The sequence below is a fragment of the Acomys russatus genome, chromosome 8 (assembly GCF_903995435.1).
Source record: "Acomys russatus chromosome 8, mAcoRus1.1, whole genome shotgun sequence".
NCBI classification, from domain to species: domain Eukaryota; kingdom Metazoa; phylum Chordata; class Mammalia; order Rodentia; family Muridae; genus Acomys; species Acomys russatus.
The window spans coordinates 34,735,913-34,752,533 of NC_067144.1; the positions used below are offsets into that span (position 1 = coordinate 34,735,913).

Consider the following 16,621-nt stretch of genomic DNA (forward strand, 5'->3'; position numbering starts at 1 on the left):
CCTGTATACTTTTGTAAGAGAGATAATAAGTATATAGCGGGAAGAGCCTGCACTTCGGAGACTTGGACAACAGGAGTGTGACTGTGAACAGATTTACTTGGATCCCTGCAACTGTGGGCTTAGGATACCATCATCCCTACCATAATAGTGAGAAAGTTAATTAACAGTGAAGTAATACAATACACCTACTTCACGTCTGTCTTATTACAGTCACTTAAATAGGATGGTTTTGTGTGTGTGTGTGTGTGTGTGTGTGTGTGTGTGTGTATGTTAAATGTGAGGTTGAATAGGGAACTGAAGCAGTGGCCTTCCCCAGGAAAGAATGTGCTAACCGGTCAACCCTGAAAACATACATACTAGTGACATTATAAGACTGAATAGACTATATTTAATACTATATGTATATAAATATTCATGTGTGCATCAATAACAGTTAGTGAAAAAAGAAGCCATGAATTTGAAAGAAAGTAGGGAGGAATATAGAGGGAGGAAAGGGAGAAATATCCTTATGTTAAATCAGAAAGAAAAAAACATTCAAGTGCATTTTACTTATATACAGTTGAAGAATTATGGGATACTGACTATTATGTAGCCATCTTATAATCATATTTTTGGCCCCATCAACTGATGTGTAGATTATTATCTTTCCATTTTATGAACTTGAAGGAGTGAATTCCAAGAAACAGCGAGATGTATAGTAGTCTGGGTCAGGGAATCAGGCATCAGTTTTGCAGAAATGTGCTCCTGGGTGTCACAGACCTCAAGCCTGAGCTTCTAGATGGGAGGTGAGGATGTGTGAAATGCTAATGTTATTTACGGTGGTTGGTGAGTAGCAGATGAATGAATGGCCTGAAAAGAGGTGGGCCCAAACATCTTTTTTTTTCACTTTTGAGATAAGGTTTACTGTGTAGTGCAGATGCTGGCTTGGAACTCACTCGGTAGTACAGACTAGTCTGGAATTCCTGATGCACCCACCTTAGCCTCCCAAATGCTGGGATTACAAGCTCGAGCAACCACAGCCAGGTGGCTAATTATTCCCAAAATACTAATTTTCACCTCTGGTGCATATAGCTAGCTTATTTTATTGAAAAACAGCACATTTCTGTGGAAGATGATGCCTAGACAATTCCAAATGGTGATGTAAAGTGAGGTAAAGAAAGAGAAAAGTTATGGTGGTTTGAGTAGGGATGACCCCATAGACTCATGCGTGGGAATGCTCGATTCAGAGTGAGAGACACTATTAGGAGGTGTGGGCTTATTGGAGTAGGTGTGGTCTTGTTGGAGGAAATATGCCACTGTGGAGGCAGGCTCTGTGGTCTCAGATATGCTCAAGCTACATCCAGTGTGACACACAGTCTCCTGCTGCCTGTGGATCAAGATGCAGCAGTCTCGGCTCCTCCAGCACCATGTGTGCCTGCATGCTGCCATGCTTCTCCCTGCCACAGTGGTGCACTCTGAAATTGTAAGCCACCCCCAATTAAATGTTGTCCTTTATAAGAGTTGCCATGGTCACAGTGCCCCTTCAAGAGCAACAAAGCGCTAAGACAGATGTGTCCTCTTAATTAAAAGCTAAGGGTAGTAAACTGGGGCGGCCTCAATCCCTATGGCCCTGTCAGCGAGGACAGACACCTTTAGAAACTCATTGGTGAAAACTCAAGGTGCCTCCCGACAGGAAGACATACATGTAGTTCTATCCCTTTTATAATCCATTTTCAGAGGGACAGACAATCGCGTCGACTTTTTCAGCTTTTATTAAAGAAAATCCCTTTTTGTACATGAACATCCTATTGCAGACAAGAGGCAGACAGCTATGAAGGATATGTGAAGACATATTTCATTTTTATTTTCTTTTAGGCATAGAGGGGTATGTTAATCCATTTCCACATACAATTCCTATAATTACATATAGGGGGGTGAACCTTGAACTGGTTAAAAACCTGGATCTTGTTGCCAGCCAGTGCGACTGGAGAACCGAGAACTAGCTTCCTTCCAGCGTGACAGTACATGGAGTTGCTCTCGAGCGAGTGCGCGTCCTTCTGCAGACACTGATGCAGTCATCTCGTCTCAATCTTGTCCTCTTTTGTAAACATCCAAGCCACTCACGCTGCTGTCTAGATGCTAACAGCTGTTTGTGGACTCAGTTACCATTGCAGTGCACACTGTGCCGGACTAGGAATAAACCCTCTCCTTAAGTTGCCCTGTTACTTGTTTCTGCAAACATATCTTAGGAGTAAGACTTTAAACCTTTGATCTCCCACACCAAAAGAAAAAAATATTAATATAGAACTAATCTCACTGTAGTGTCCATGGCTTATTGTGGAAAGTAGGTATTTAAAAATTTTAGAATTTCTTTAACAAAATTCTAAAAAGAAAGGAAAAGGAAAACAAAAAAAGAAATCATATTATTTACAGAGATAAACTTAATGGCTTAGCCATGCAAAACAAAGAACTTTGGTTTGTTTTGTTTTTCCCTTTTCCCTTTGGTTTAAATATTGATCAAGATTCAATTTTTTTTTTCTTGCCAAATAAAACTTCAATAAATGAAAGTTTAGAGGCAAAACAGCGTTTTCTTTTTTTCTTATATTTTGTACAGCATGGAGTCTAGTGGTAGAATATTTTATATGTTTAACTCATACCAATGTACTAGAGGAAGCTTTTATTAAACTGTGACACTGTTACTCAGATCAAATGGTTACAAATGCATAATGACTCATCTCTCAGGACGCAGAAGTGGCAAAATATTACTTATTCCCATCTCCATTAGGGATTAATCTTTGATTAGTTTTTCATTGCCTTCAAGACAGTTTTATTGTTTGAGTCTAAAAGGAAGTATCACTCTTCTTCTCCTCTCACGGAATATAGTTCTATACCTGAAAATCTGACGGCCATTCTTTTCCTTCTCCCTCTTAACGTTATGCACATAGATCTGGGACAAAATGGCGGTGCAGTGTGATCCCAGAAACCAAGCTTCTACCTGAAAGAGCAAAGTTTAAAGTCTAGCTGCAAGTCGCTACTGGCCCTTACCCAGTCTACTTCAAAAAGTTCCCATGTACACTAACTACCTCCTTAAAAAGTACCTCAGGCAGAAAACATGTGTATAAAGTTACAAATCTGAACGTAACTAAAGATACATAGACATCTTATTATTACACTTTCATGTACTGCTTGATAAATTATGTACCAGTTAAAAACACTAAATTATCTCAAGGTGCATTCAATATCTGTAGTGTAGTTAACAAAAACACACACGAAAAAAATATATATTCTATATTCTGTGGAAAATAACACAGCTTTAATAATGACCACTGTTAAAAATCTGCAATTCTGACTGATATCTCTTGTTTTCTTTTCTTTTCTTTTCTTTTTTTTAAAAGGAAATAAGTATCATTTTAAGGCAGTGGATAACCCAAAGGATTTAACACCAATTTTAATTACAGTGATTTACACTGTGGTCTGTGAAAATGGGAATGCTAGCTGTGATTTTTTTCCAGCTTTCTCTGACACATTTCTGTTTTTCCCCTTTTCCCCCTAATTTTTCATTTGACAGAATGTATTTTACTAGCAGGTGTCCTTAACTAAATGTGATCCGAATTCTGTGTACGTCCTTTTCAGAGAAGATGGAAGTGTCAGTTGGGGAGTACCATTCTCATGTGTTGCTGTCTGTGTTTGTGACTTGTTTCTGAGAGCCTGCTGGCAGCACACTAGCCATGACACCCCCACCGTGCCCCTGACTCTCAACATAAAAAACAGCTTCTGATTGGGCAAGGTACGTGTCTCCAATCTCACAACTGCCACCTTTGGGTTTCAGGTCCTTGTAAGAAAGATCGGGGCGATATCGATAGCAATCAGAATCCGAACCGTACCTGCTTAGACTATCCATATAAACAACTGAAATAAAACATTACATTATACATCGAATTAACAGCCACTCCCAGAACAAAGCTTACAGTGTATAAAAATAGCTACGTAAAAAATTTACATAAAAGGCAAACTGAAAGAAAACCCTTAGTGCAGACATTTACAGAAAAAAAATCAAACCAAATACAACATATGACCTATTATCATGGCTGCCACATTTTGTTGTAATTTTATTTTTATAACTTTATTTCATTGTTTTACTTGAGACAATTCTCTAAGATCCTGTGACAGCTTGGTGGAATGGACTGCTTAGTACTTGAGCCATGAATTGCTGTCATTGTCTTTGTATATGTCTTAAATACAATCCACGTTCATGCTTCAATTTGTCTATATGGTTTTTTTTTTCTCTCTGAAATGTTGAAAAACATAATGTAGATAAGTTACCATACCAATCATTTTTTAAATAATAAACAAATCCTTCGTACTAAAAGTGACAATAATGACATAATAGAAGGCATCATTTATAGAACTCTGATGTACTTGTAAACACAGCTCCAGTCATTCTACAATATGGTTTGGGAATTGGTGACTCCCTTGTTTTCCTTCCTCCCTCCCTCCATCCTTCCCTTTCTTCCCTCTCTAACTCCCTTCTTCTGTACAGCATTGTTAATTTACATAAAGATAAGAAGAAAATAAAGATGTTTGAGGACAATACCTCATTACATTTCTCTTCGATTTTAAAATGCACCCATCTCTATAACAACCCACAGTCTACTTTTGGGGCCTTGCCTTCAGTTTTACAGTGAAACAGAATTGAGATTAAACAGATTGTGTACATGGAACTGAGGAACAGAGGGCAGAGTAGTGGAAAAGAAAGGGTGAAATTGCTACTAGGTATTTGGGTCCTAGAGACCCAAACAGCAGAATGAAGGCAGGTCTGAGTCCTCGGTCTCTTTGAGAGGCCAGCTGTATGTAAGACTACAGGTTGACCTTCAATTATCGCACATTTTCCTCCTGGGTCCTGCCTTCTGAGTGCAATTCTTTCCCATGCCCTCCGTCTTTGCTATGAAATGAGCTCAAGTGACACATTCAGAGTGTGGCTTATGGTTAGTTTATAGTGCACCTGAAGTTCACAGCAGTTGGGCTCTTTACAAGTTGTTAGTAGAAGCAATTGTCTCCATGACACACAGACTAATAAGTAATGACTAAAAACACAAACTGATGAAATAAAACATTACATTGGACGTCTAGTTAACAGCCACTCCTGGAACAAAGCTAACAGTGTATAAAAACAGCTTTGCAAAAATTTATATAAAAGGCAAACTGAATCCAAATGGCACCTTTGTTGGTCTTGTGGGGGAACAAGAAGAGAATGGTTAAGTTATATGTGGCAATTCCATTGAGTTCTACATCTTCGTGTGGCTGCCTTAAAAACTGTACAGATACAGCTAATAAATGTGATTATGCAACATATGTAGCACTGTCACATACATTATACACACATATGTGCACATGTAGGTACTTGTATGCATACATACTAACACTATATATATATTTATATATAATACATACACATCTCTCTCTCTCTCTCTCTCTCTCTCTCTCTCTGTGTGTGTGTGTGTGTGTGTGTGTGTGTGTGTGTATACTAGCTTGTCAGCCTTTTCATTTAAATGACTTGGAAGACAGCTGTATAAATATACTCACAATTATGCCATATCCTTAGATTAAAGTATTTATATATTAAAATTTATTCTAATGGGTTTTTAAAAATAAATTTAGAGTTTGTGCTTACTGAACCCAAATATCAACTTATAAAATAAAGCTTCTTTGTATGCAACAACAATTTTTGGCATTAAAAAACAAAATGCAAATGAAATGCTAAGAATCTCAAAAGTGGATTTATTATTCAGTGGATAATAATTATGTCGGAGAGGTTGAGGAGACTGGGAGAACCCATTCTTTTGAGAGCAATGAGTCACCGATGTTCCCTTTTGAAAACCGTCTTCCCTTTCGGGGAGCTGTAATTAAGTATCTGAAAGGGAAGTATCTGCAAATGAAGTCTGGGTTTCACCTACACAAGACTTCCCTACATCCTAGGAGTCACCTTTACAAACAGCCCTCCCATTCCACTTACCTGGACACCTGGAGCCACGCCTCTCTTAGGGTTCTGTTTTGTGATTGTTTTCTTCTAGCTTTTTATTCTCCTCCATGTTTCCAAGGTCTTTGTTTACATGTTTTGATGCAGTTCTACAAGAGAAAGACAGATATCACATAGTCACCCAAATTAAAAAAAATAATGTTCTAGTTTGAAAATATGTCTCAAAAAGTAAGGGTTAGGGTGGCAATTACTTGTCTGTGAAGACTGGCTGGTAACAACACATTGGAAAGAAAACCTAAATGAGTCTTTAAGTAGGAGAGTATTAATTGGTGAGACAAAAATAATCTTGACACCAGATTGTACAGTTTTGTTGGACTCTCATATAAGCTGGAAGTAATTGTTTTCATTTCTTGGTTAGCTTTTTCACTCTTGATGTTTAAAAAGAAGTTGATGGAACTTCATGATCTCAATAGACACGCAATGCCGTGAATCTCAGCAGGCCCAAAGCAATGGGCCAGCCAATGTTGGATGGAAGCCACTGAATCTTTGGTGCCAAAATAAGGGTTTTTTTCCCCTTCTTTTGTTTATCCCAAAATTTTTTTCATGTTTCCTTCAAATCTGAATAATACAAAATACTAAAGACAGGGAATCAGGTTTTGATGAATTCTTGGACTCTCAGTAAAGCTGTGATTCTTTGGGGGAAATGCCATGTTGAAAAATAATACATACCCAAGCCAATGTACCTATCATAAGGGAAACACAATGAATTTTGAGAAATTACCTACATACATGTAAGCAATACTGAATTCAAGAAATAAAACAGCAGCAGACTTTTACATTTCCTTGCAATCACTACTGTATCTTTGGGGAAAATGCCATGTTGAAAAATAATACACACCCAAGCCAATGTACCTATCATAAGGGAAACACAATGAATTTTGAGAAATTACCTACATACATGTAAGTAATACTGAATTCAAGAAATAAAACAGCAACAGACCTTTACGTTTCCTCGTAATCACTATTGTATCCCCAAAGTAACTCAACTTGGTTTCCATAGGATCTTTCTAGCTGTTCATGTGATTTATAGATTAGTAGAACTATAACAGCTGTTCATTGGTATTTGGCTTTTAGTGAAACTCAACTTTAAGTCTGTCACATTCATAGTTTGCAGTAAAAATAGGCATGGACTGGACTTTCATCAGTAGGGGATGTTTGCTCTTTAGTCCTTCTGGGACCGAGGACACATGCTTTAGAATGTCCCTGTAGTCCTGGAATATATTTCTTATGCTCTTCCTTGCCTCTTTTCTTTTTTTAATTTCTGAATATTCAATAAAACATTTATAGATAGTTTACCCTTCTTGCTTATAAACTGCACTGTTCCCATTATCTAGTTATTTGTTATTGTTGTTTTTTTCTCTAAATTTTCTCTTGGTTATGTATGGAACATGTTTACTCTGTGCTTGTTCAATTCTTTTTTTTTTTTTTTTTTAATGCTGACACTGTATTAGAAGATCTGTACTGGCTCCACACAATGCAGTCTGTAGCAGGTAGGAATACCTTGCCTTTCCATGATTAAACAGGGCTAATGAGAGGATAATCACCATAGCTCTCCCGGGGATTCTGCTACAATGAGGGTTAGGTGTGACTTTAATGAAGCTCACTCAACCCTTTCCTGAGGGACAGCTTTCTCAGGCATCCTGAGTCCCTGCATATAACCCCCCACTTGCCCTAGAATATAGAGAAAGACAAGTTTCCCCGTCAGCAGTTAAGCTGAACTCTCCAGTCATTTGCCAAACAAACTATCAAATATGGATAATTAACAAAAGATCCTTGAAAATAAAGGGCATGTTTTACTTATATTTTATCCACAACACATAATAGAATGAATGGAATATAGCTGGAGCACACAAGACATCTACTTGAATACATTGACCAATGTATCACGCTATACATCAATCTGTTTTCTTCTTCTCCTCCTTATGATATTATTGTTATACACAGCTCCTGCCACAGGTAAGGAAAGTCAAAACTCCTACATTACAATGGTAGAGCTGGAACACTATCATCCTACCCCAGCTCACCGGGATCACACAGATAGACAGGGAGGGAATCGTGACTATCCCATTACCTGTGAATCACGTAATTTAATAACTACAGTTTTTAATACATCAAGAAAATCATGCCATCAAGAAGACACATGCCATCTCAGCATCATCTCTTAATAAAATTATGTCTTTTATATTTTGTGATTACAATTCCATCATTTTCCCATTCCCTTTCCTTCCTACTCTATGTAAGAGATACTTCTTAAATATAGAGTCAAATAATTGAAGATTAAAACTATGGAAAAGGCATACTTATAAAAATATGGTGTGATTAGTATAGTTGTGTTCATACCAGACAATATGAAGCTCATAATAAGGCATATTGGTAGGCTATATTTTACCTGTAATAACAACATTTTGATACATGAAGAAGCCATTCCAATCAAAAGTATATTCACTTAGTACAAAATTGAGCAACAATTGACCGAACTGTTGGAGTGAATAGATAAAAATGTAGAAGTCAATATCCTTTTCTCAGCAACTGAACTGACACTCAAGTGAACACTTACTGTGTGTGCACATGCAGAAACAATATGTACCAGGCTACCTTTCTAGTCATAAATATGTTAAAACATGAAAATATAAAAATGAATACTTTGACTTTTTTTTTATGGGGATGGGTAACAGGAATAAACAATGGTCTGAGAAGAAAAGGAAATGAGCTGTTCTCTCTGATCATGTGAACTTCCTACAGTGAACTTTTCTGGATTGATCTTCAAAAGTGAGGGCCCAGGCAGAGAACATGGGTCTCAGTAATTTAAAGAGAAGACCAGTTCTTGGCCAGAATTAGGTGAAGGAACTACTGGAGAAAGCTAAAACTGCAGAGATGAACACGGAAGTTCAAAGGAGGCTTTCCTTGATTCTTTGTCTGTCTACTAAATTGGATATACCTAATTAAAATTTAACATGAATATTCAAAGGGATTAAGCTGATTCATAAGTAGTTTGAGTACCACTCCAAACAGAACTCAGTGCATAACAACAGAAGAGCAAAATGCCCAGCAACTAATGAAAAAATTACTGAAATTACGTAGAACAAATGTCATGGTAACCCCATGAAAACTGAGTGAAATACAATAATGAAATAGGCAGTCAGGGCCTATATAACAGGCATTAAGAATGTCTTCAAGATTATAAAGAAAAGATGTGTGGAAAAGAGGAAATTCTACAACCAAGTCAAACACCTTGAGGCAAGAAATATAAATTAGAAATTACAAAATCATTGTAATTTACCAGATGAGCTCATTAGCACCTCAAGCATTGAAACAGAAGAAAATTAAAATAGAGATATAAATATAAAGATAATTCAATACAAATTCTAAAACTGAAAAAGCAAAGTTTTGTAGATGTGTATGTGCATGTGTGTGTGCGCGCGCGTGTGTGTGTGCATGTGAGGGCTAGACAAAAACCGAGGTGTCCGTATAGAAGAAGTACCATCTTCCTCCTCTTCATCCTGTCCTGTCCCCCGACCCTCCCCCCATCTAAACTTCTCATTGATCTAGAACTTGAGAAATCTTTAAAATGCTCAATATTCCAAAGTTTATGACTTGAAAATCTACACAAAAGGAAATACATCCAACACAACTGAAAGTGGAAGAATATCATGGTTCTGAAAAAACAAATGCCATGTAACTTCTTGTCAGTAGATATGCACCCCAGTAAGGTAAGATAAGAGCAGTGGTTCTCAACCATCCTAATGCTGTGACCCCTCAGCCATAACTGCTGCGACTTCATAACTTCAGTTTCACTACTGTTATGAATCATACTGTAAATACCCAGTGTGCAGATGGTCTTAGGTGACCCTTGTGAAAGGGTCGCTAGACCCCCAGCAGTGTCTTGACGCAAAGATTGAGAGTAAAGTGATGTCACAAATATCTCAGATGCATTCAAACTAACTATAGCTCAAGAAGGAGTAACAGCCAAGTAAAGGGAAAGGAATGCTCTTCCCTGTTTTAAGAAGTAATAGACTGGGCGTGGTGGTAGACATCTTTGATCTCAGAACTAGAGAAGCTGAGGCAGAAATGCGTTAGTCTGAGACTCGCATGTGCTACACTGTGAGATCTTATCTTAACAGCAACAAAAGAAAAAGCAAGATGTTAGAACATAAAACAATATCAAAAGACTGTGAGGGTTATATGTATGTCCACATAGGAAATACGCTCAGTAGCAAAAAATATGTAATGCAACGAAATGAAAGCACACACCTGCGAATTTCTTACATTGCAGAGCATGTGATTTCATATATTTGAAGACTGAAGGCGTTTTAAACAGCTATTTTGCACCTTACCCTGATGATTTTTAGAATACTTCTTCCCACCAACTATGCGCTTTTGTTGGAAATGTCCTTAGGAATAGCTTGAATGAAAGTAAATCCTAATGTAATTCAAAATCTACATCCTTAAGGAAGCAGACAGTGCTAACAAAACAGAGTTAAATGAGAAAATATGTGGGATTTAATAGGTCAGTAGTAGTCACGTGATTATAAAGAAGAATGCACTGGAGAATTTAAAAATATTTTGGACATAATAAAATTTAAAATGACCAAATATTGATATGTGTGGAATATATGTAGCATAACAGTGGGCAGGGTAGATGGCTCAGTGGTTAGCGCTGCACCTGTTCTTCAACCATTGGCAACTCCAGTCCAGGGAACTGCTACCATCTCTTGATCTATGCGGATACCAGGTGCACATGGGGTACACGTACATACCCATAAGCAAAAGATCCATATACTTAAAATCAATACAAACCAAAAACAAAATATTTTCAAAAGTGGCACAATACTCAGTGTGATAACTGGTAGTTTCAATGCTGTGGCATAAAACAAGGAATCTTAAAAATCAATGTTTTAGTTCATATAAGTAGAGAGAAAAAAAAAAGAACATGTTAAATCTTAAATAGCAAACAAAAGTAACAGTAAGTGTAGAAACATCTATGCTTGAAAATCACTCAATTGAAGGAAATGGGAAAACGTACAGTAGCAAAGTTATTTTAACTTCCCATCCTATTTACTTTATAGATGGTTACAGTTGTCCAAAAATTCACTGTAATTTATAAGATGCCATAAAATATGAAAGAAAAGAAGGAGGCATTAAGATGAGTGTGGTGACTGGATTCTCTCCAGGGAAGTGTGGTCCTCAGGATGAATCCCCGTGTCCTTTAGTCAGCCTAGGCAAAGCCAGGTGATCCACCTTTGCTTGCAGTATGGGGAAAGGGGCTGTTGCATAAATACAGACCTTGAAGTGTATTTATGGAAAATGTATTGGACAGCTTGAGACTGATGGCTTTCCTTAAAATTCATAAACAGATTGGAAACAAACCAAGACAAAATAGCAAAGAGAGAAATAGTAAACGATAAAGAAATTTTCTCCTCTTTTCCTTTCTTTCTTTTTCTTATCCCTCCCCCCCGCTCCCCCCTCCCCCATGTGTGTTTCAAGACAGTGTTTCCCAGTGTAGCCTTGGTTGTCCTTGACACTCTTTGTAGACCATGCTGGCTGCGAACTCAGAGATCCACCTGCCTCTGCCTCCTTGAGTGCTGAGATTAAAGGCGTGTGCCACTACCCTCGGCTCTTCCTTCTTTTCTCACTGCCACTTTCTGACACTAGCACTTACACGGCAAATGCTTCACAGGCATAAAATTGTCTAGTCCTAGTGTATTTTGATTTTACAGAGAAATTAATGAGCTTTTTTGCAGTCACCCAGCTAATGAGTAGCAAAGACAGAATTCTAACTGCAGGCATTTGGATCTGGGCTCTGTACACAGTACGGCACAGTGGTGCAACGCTGCTAAGCTGTACAAGTGTTAGGTGTTGGCTTTCAAATTCATGGGCTCTTTCTTCATTAATTGCTGTCATGTGCATATATGTATATTCCTAATACAACCAGTGCAGTTGTGTTATGTATTCCATGCTGAGCATTTGGTATTGGATAACCAAATGGTATGCTTTTCCCCGGGGAAGATTACTTCTCTGCTCTCAATATTCCTTAGTTACTTATAATTCTTTGTGTAGGACTTTGAGAGTTCTCATCCCTTTAAAAACTACTTTGGCTACTTTTATCTTTGCTTTGAGAATAATGTCTAAAATTAGATGGAATTGTACGGAATTAATATCTTTTAATCTTGGAAAGTTTCCAGAGATTTGAAAACAGTCACATGGGTTAGAACTCTGTCTCCAACTGACAAAGACAGATTTTTCGAAAAGCTACTCTCTTTAGCAAAGTGTTTATCAACTGATTTGAAGGACAAAGCACTTACAAAGCACTTGCCTCTTATAAATGGGTCAAGCTATAAAACCATGATCACCGCTTGTCTTCAACTTTTTGTCAGTAACGCTTTAGGTGTAGGAGAAACTTTAAAACCTAGAATCCCAACAAACTAAGATGGAAGTGGAAAGACTCCAGGCTAGACAATGAAGTGTAAGCTTGCGAGGCAGAGAGAAGAGTCTTGAGGTTAAAGACTAGTCCTGGCAGCTGAAAAAACGCCTCTGTAAGATGGGCTGTATGCAGGCCTATGCGGCATTTTATTAATTAGTGACTGATGGGGGAGGGCTAAGCCTATTGTGGGCAGTACCATCCTAGAGCTGGGGGTCACTGGGTTGTATAAGAAAGCAGGCTGAACAAGACATAGGAATGAGGCAAGCCAGTAGGCAGCCTCCCTCCATTGCCTCTGAATCAGCTCCTTGCCTCCAGGTTTCTGCCCTGTTTGACTTCCTGTCCTGACTTCCTTTTGGTGAACAGTAACATGCATGTGTAAGCTAAATAAACCCTTTTCTCCCCAAGTTGCTTTGGTCATGGTGTCCCAAGATACCAATAGTAACCCTAACTAAGACAGTGGGCTATTTTGAGCTATAAGACCCTGGCCACGGCCTTCCTCCTAATCACTCTCTTTCTTTGTAAATAGAGGAAAGAATAAACATATAGCACCAGCTGAGGGTCAGGATGAGCGTTCGTGGGAAAGCTCTAGGTGAGGCAGGGGTGAAGTCAGAGCTGTTGCCAGGGCCACATGGCTACTAAGCAGATCAGTTTAATCCTGCTTCTCAACTTCTCACGTGAAAGTGCAGCGCTCTTATGGATTTAAAGCTTTTGCAGTAACGTCTCAGGATGTCTTAGAGCTCTTTCCAATGGCATCACTAAGAGATGAGGTACTTGCTTTGAGTTCTCGAGCAGGTAGAGAAGTCATCTCTGCTGCCCTCTATGGGTGGCTTTATTTTAGCAATACTTTGGTGCGGGTGTGGGTGGGGAAGTGGGAAGGGAAAGGGGTTCTTGAGATGTAGCTTCAAATGTAGCTTCAACCAATACACTGCAATGCTGAGAGGTGCCACTGAAATAAGTAGCCCCCAGCATTTTATATTTGTCAAATGAAACAATTTATATTGAAATTCTTTAATACATTTTAGGGTTTTTAAAAACAGGGACACATGTGTATAACCAACCAAAACCCCTCAGAGTGGGAGGAATCTTTACCTCTTCCTGCTTGGAGGGTTGAATTATGTGATTTATATTTTATAGTATGCCTAATTTATACCACATAAAGGTGCCAGGACTGTGATCTTTCAAACCAGGCACTCTAGCAGTGGAAAATTGCTACTTCCAGCTGACCATTGACACCTGTGCAGGGCCATATCCAAGATGACAGTTATTTTCCCCTATTCCCTGGTCACAGCTGTCAGCAGAATGAGTCTCCTCTTCGACCAAACTTAATGAAAAGCCGGAGGTGGAGGAGAGAGCTTTAATCCCAGTTGACAATAGGCAGCAATTTCTTGACTTGGAGAAGAATAAACAGTTGATTTTTATTCCTACTACTTTCAGTTTGCTATCCTTAGATTTTGAGACTGTTCTGAGAAATTCCTCAGTAAATTAAGGAATGCTCATGTCCTCTGTTACAAAAATAACCAGAAAACAGCCTTTTCGTCTTAGCTAACAGTGACTATGTGGACAGCACAGTACACAGAATATTGAAAGATGAAAATAGGATTTTAAAAAAGCAAATCTCGGCTTTCCGTGAAAACAAGATATTTCCATTGCATCCTGTAGCATGGCTGTGTGTCAGCTAACATCCCTGAGACCGATAAAGGAAACAACCTGGCGTATAGCAAGGAGAAGGGCATTTTTACCTTACCTTGGAAGAGATAACGAAACAACAATAATTTGCTTTTTGAGAGCTTCATTTATAAGTTTATGCACACACAAATACTAAAATGTACATATTTCTTCCATGGCACACATGCAGAAAATGAGTTTGTGAGTTATTGATAACTTCAAATGCTCCCAGATTCACACAGATCCAAGGTTACTCATGACAGGCGCGGGTGGCTTATTTTTCCTCAGGAAGCACGCTGTGATCTTTTAAAAATATGAATGCTCTATTTTAATGTGAGCTCCTTCCTTTGAGGACTTTCAGACCACAATAGTGGGAGAGAGGGGAGACCTGGCTTTGCTCTTGGTGGCCAGTGGCACTCTAATTACCTAGATATGCCAACGTTTCCTCTTTATCCTATTTCCATTTTAGTTTATTATTTATGATTTGAGAGAATAATGGGACATTTTCTATTTTCTTTCTGGAAGCTTGCCAAAGTATAAGGAAAACAACAACAACAGCAAAAAAAAAAAAAAAAAAAAAAAAAAAAAAGAAAAAGAAAAAAAAAAAAAAAAAAAAAAAAAAAAAAAAAAAAAAAAAGAAAAAAAAAAAAAAAAAAAAAAAAAAAAAAAAAGAAAAAAAAATCCTATCTTTTAATACAAATGGAGAGGCCATGTCATCCCTGACTGAACTTGTGGCATGTTCCTACCCATGGCAGGATGCTAAATGCATGAAAGCAAAGTCATATCTGGAGTCTTAGTAGAAAAGTGTTAATTATGGGGTAGCAAAAAATATATACGAATAAATATATATTTAAAAAACAACTAAATATACAAATGAATGCACTCCAATTCTATGCTGGAATAAAAATCCTTTTTCTCTTTCCAATGATGTTTATGGCAACCAATTCAAAGAAAATCTCTCCAGTGTTGCTAAAACTCCATTGCTTTGCCAGCTGCACTGCAAAAATCACGTTTTAGAGATTGAGAACTGAAACCTCGAATGATGAGTCTGCACTTCCTGTGCCACTGTCTGAAGGGGTTAAACAATTGCTCATACTGCACAAATGTCAGCTTATTGCAGTGGCGCAGGCCAGTGATTGAAGGCATTTAGGAATCTGACACAGCCTACCCATTCTTCATAAAAGTCTTTCTGATACTGGAGATAAGAGCTGCAGTTTATTACTTTGATTGTCAAAAATACTAAGTCTGTCACATTTGGTACACTTTTCAATGAACTAGCAGTCACATGGCAAGCCTGGCCTTTAATTTAATGACAAACTTTAAAGGGAGTGCTGGAGGCCTGCGCTAGTGACATTATTACACAGAGTGTCCAGCGTTTATTTATCTGGGATTTGAATTTTTGGTTGCCATGTGGTACCAATCAGTATAATACAAAAACACATTTCTTTGATTCACAGAACATTCAATGTCTGATCAGATACTTGCTATTAACATAGTGTGATGAACATGTTGAGGATGCTCCTAGGACCTGAAATTCATTTAACCATAACTCAGAGGACCAAAGTCCACGTGTTGGCTTGTTTTCATGATACCGAGAAATTATAGTTTCATTCTTTAATAGGAAGAAGTCCTGGACACTAGGCTGTCACATGTGTTGCTTATCATGGATTATGAATAGGGATGCCATTTTGATGATAAAATTTTTCTGTGAACATGGGGAGAATTTGAGTACAATTACTATATTACCTATTATTGTATTATAATACCTATAATCTTGCATTTCTTCTCACATGGTACAAGCAGTCCTTTTTAAGTTTTCTATACCTATAACTCCACTGGTATATTGTAGATTAAGTGTTCATATGTAAGTGTGATGGTTAATTTTATACAGTAACTTGATTGGGCCATGTGATATGCAGATATTTATTCAACTTTACTGTCTCACTGGGTATTACTGGATGGGGGTAGACAGGAATCAGTAGAACTGGTAAATCTGACTGTTGTCCATTATGTGTGTCTTGTCCAATCATTCCAGGCACCAAGAAAATGGAAAGGCTTAGCAGGGAAGAAGGACCACCTCCTGCCCCAGCACATACTCTGCAACTTGTTCCAGTCTCTAGGCTCAGGCTGAAACTCTGGTCCTCTGTACTCTCCATCCCATTGACTCTAGGTTGCAACTTTTCCCATCAGCATTCCTGGTCCTCAGCCTTTTGAACATAGGGTTGAGTTGGACTCCTGTCCTCATGTACCTCCAGCTTCCTGCGTAAGACCTCAAGACTGCAGCTTCCACAGCCATGTGAGGTAACTCTTTATTGTAAATCCTTATTATCCACTCCTGCCTCCCACTTCTCTTTCTTTCATTCCCTCCTCTATCCTCTATAACACACACACACACACACACACACACACACACACACACACACCACACACACACACACACACACACACACACACACGTTTGATTCTCTGAAAAGTTTTAGCCAATATACCAGCTGTCTGGTAAGAATACTCTAGAAGAG

At 38.2% G+C, this 16,621-nt stretch overlaps 1 protein-coding gene across 1 annotated transcript in view; it reads right to left on the reverse strand.

Moving 5' to 3' along the window:
- Window positions 1-5,992: 5,992 nt before the first annotated feature.
- The window catches only part of Alcam (activated leukocyte cell adhesion molecule), a 191,053-nt gene continuing 180,424 nt past the window's right edge, over window positions 5,993-16,621 (reverse strand). The window contains exon 15 of the mRNA XM_051150040.1: window positions 5,993-6,105. Within this exon, the coding sequence (XP_051005997.1) occupies window positions 6,018-6,105 (88 nt within the window). The 3' untranslated portion in view covers window positions 5,993-6,017. The remainder of the gene's footprint in view (window positions 6,106-16,621) is intronic.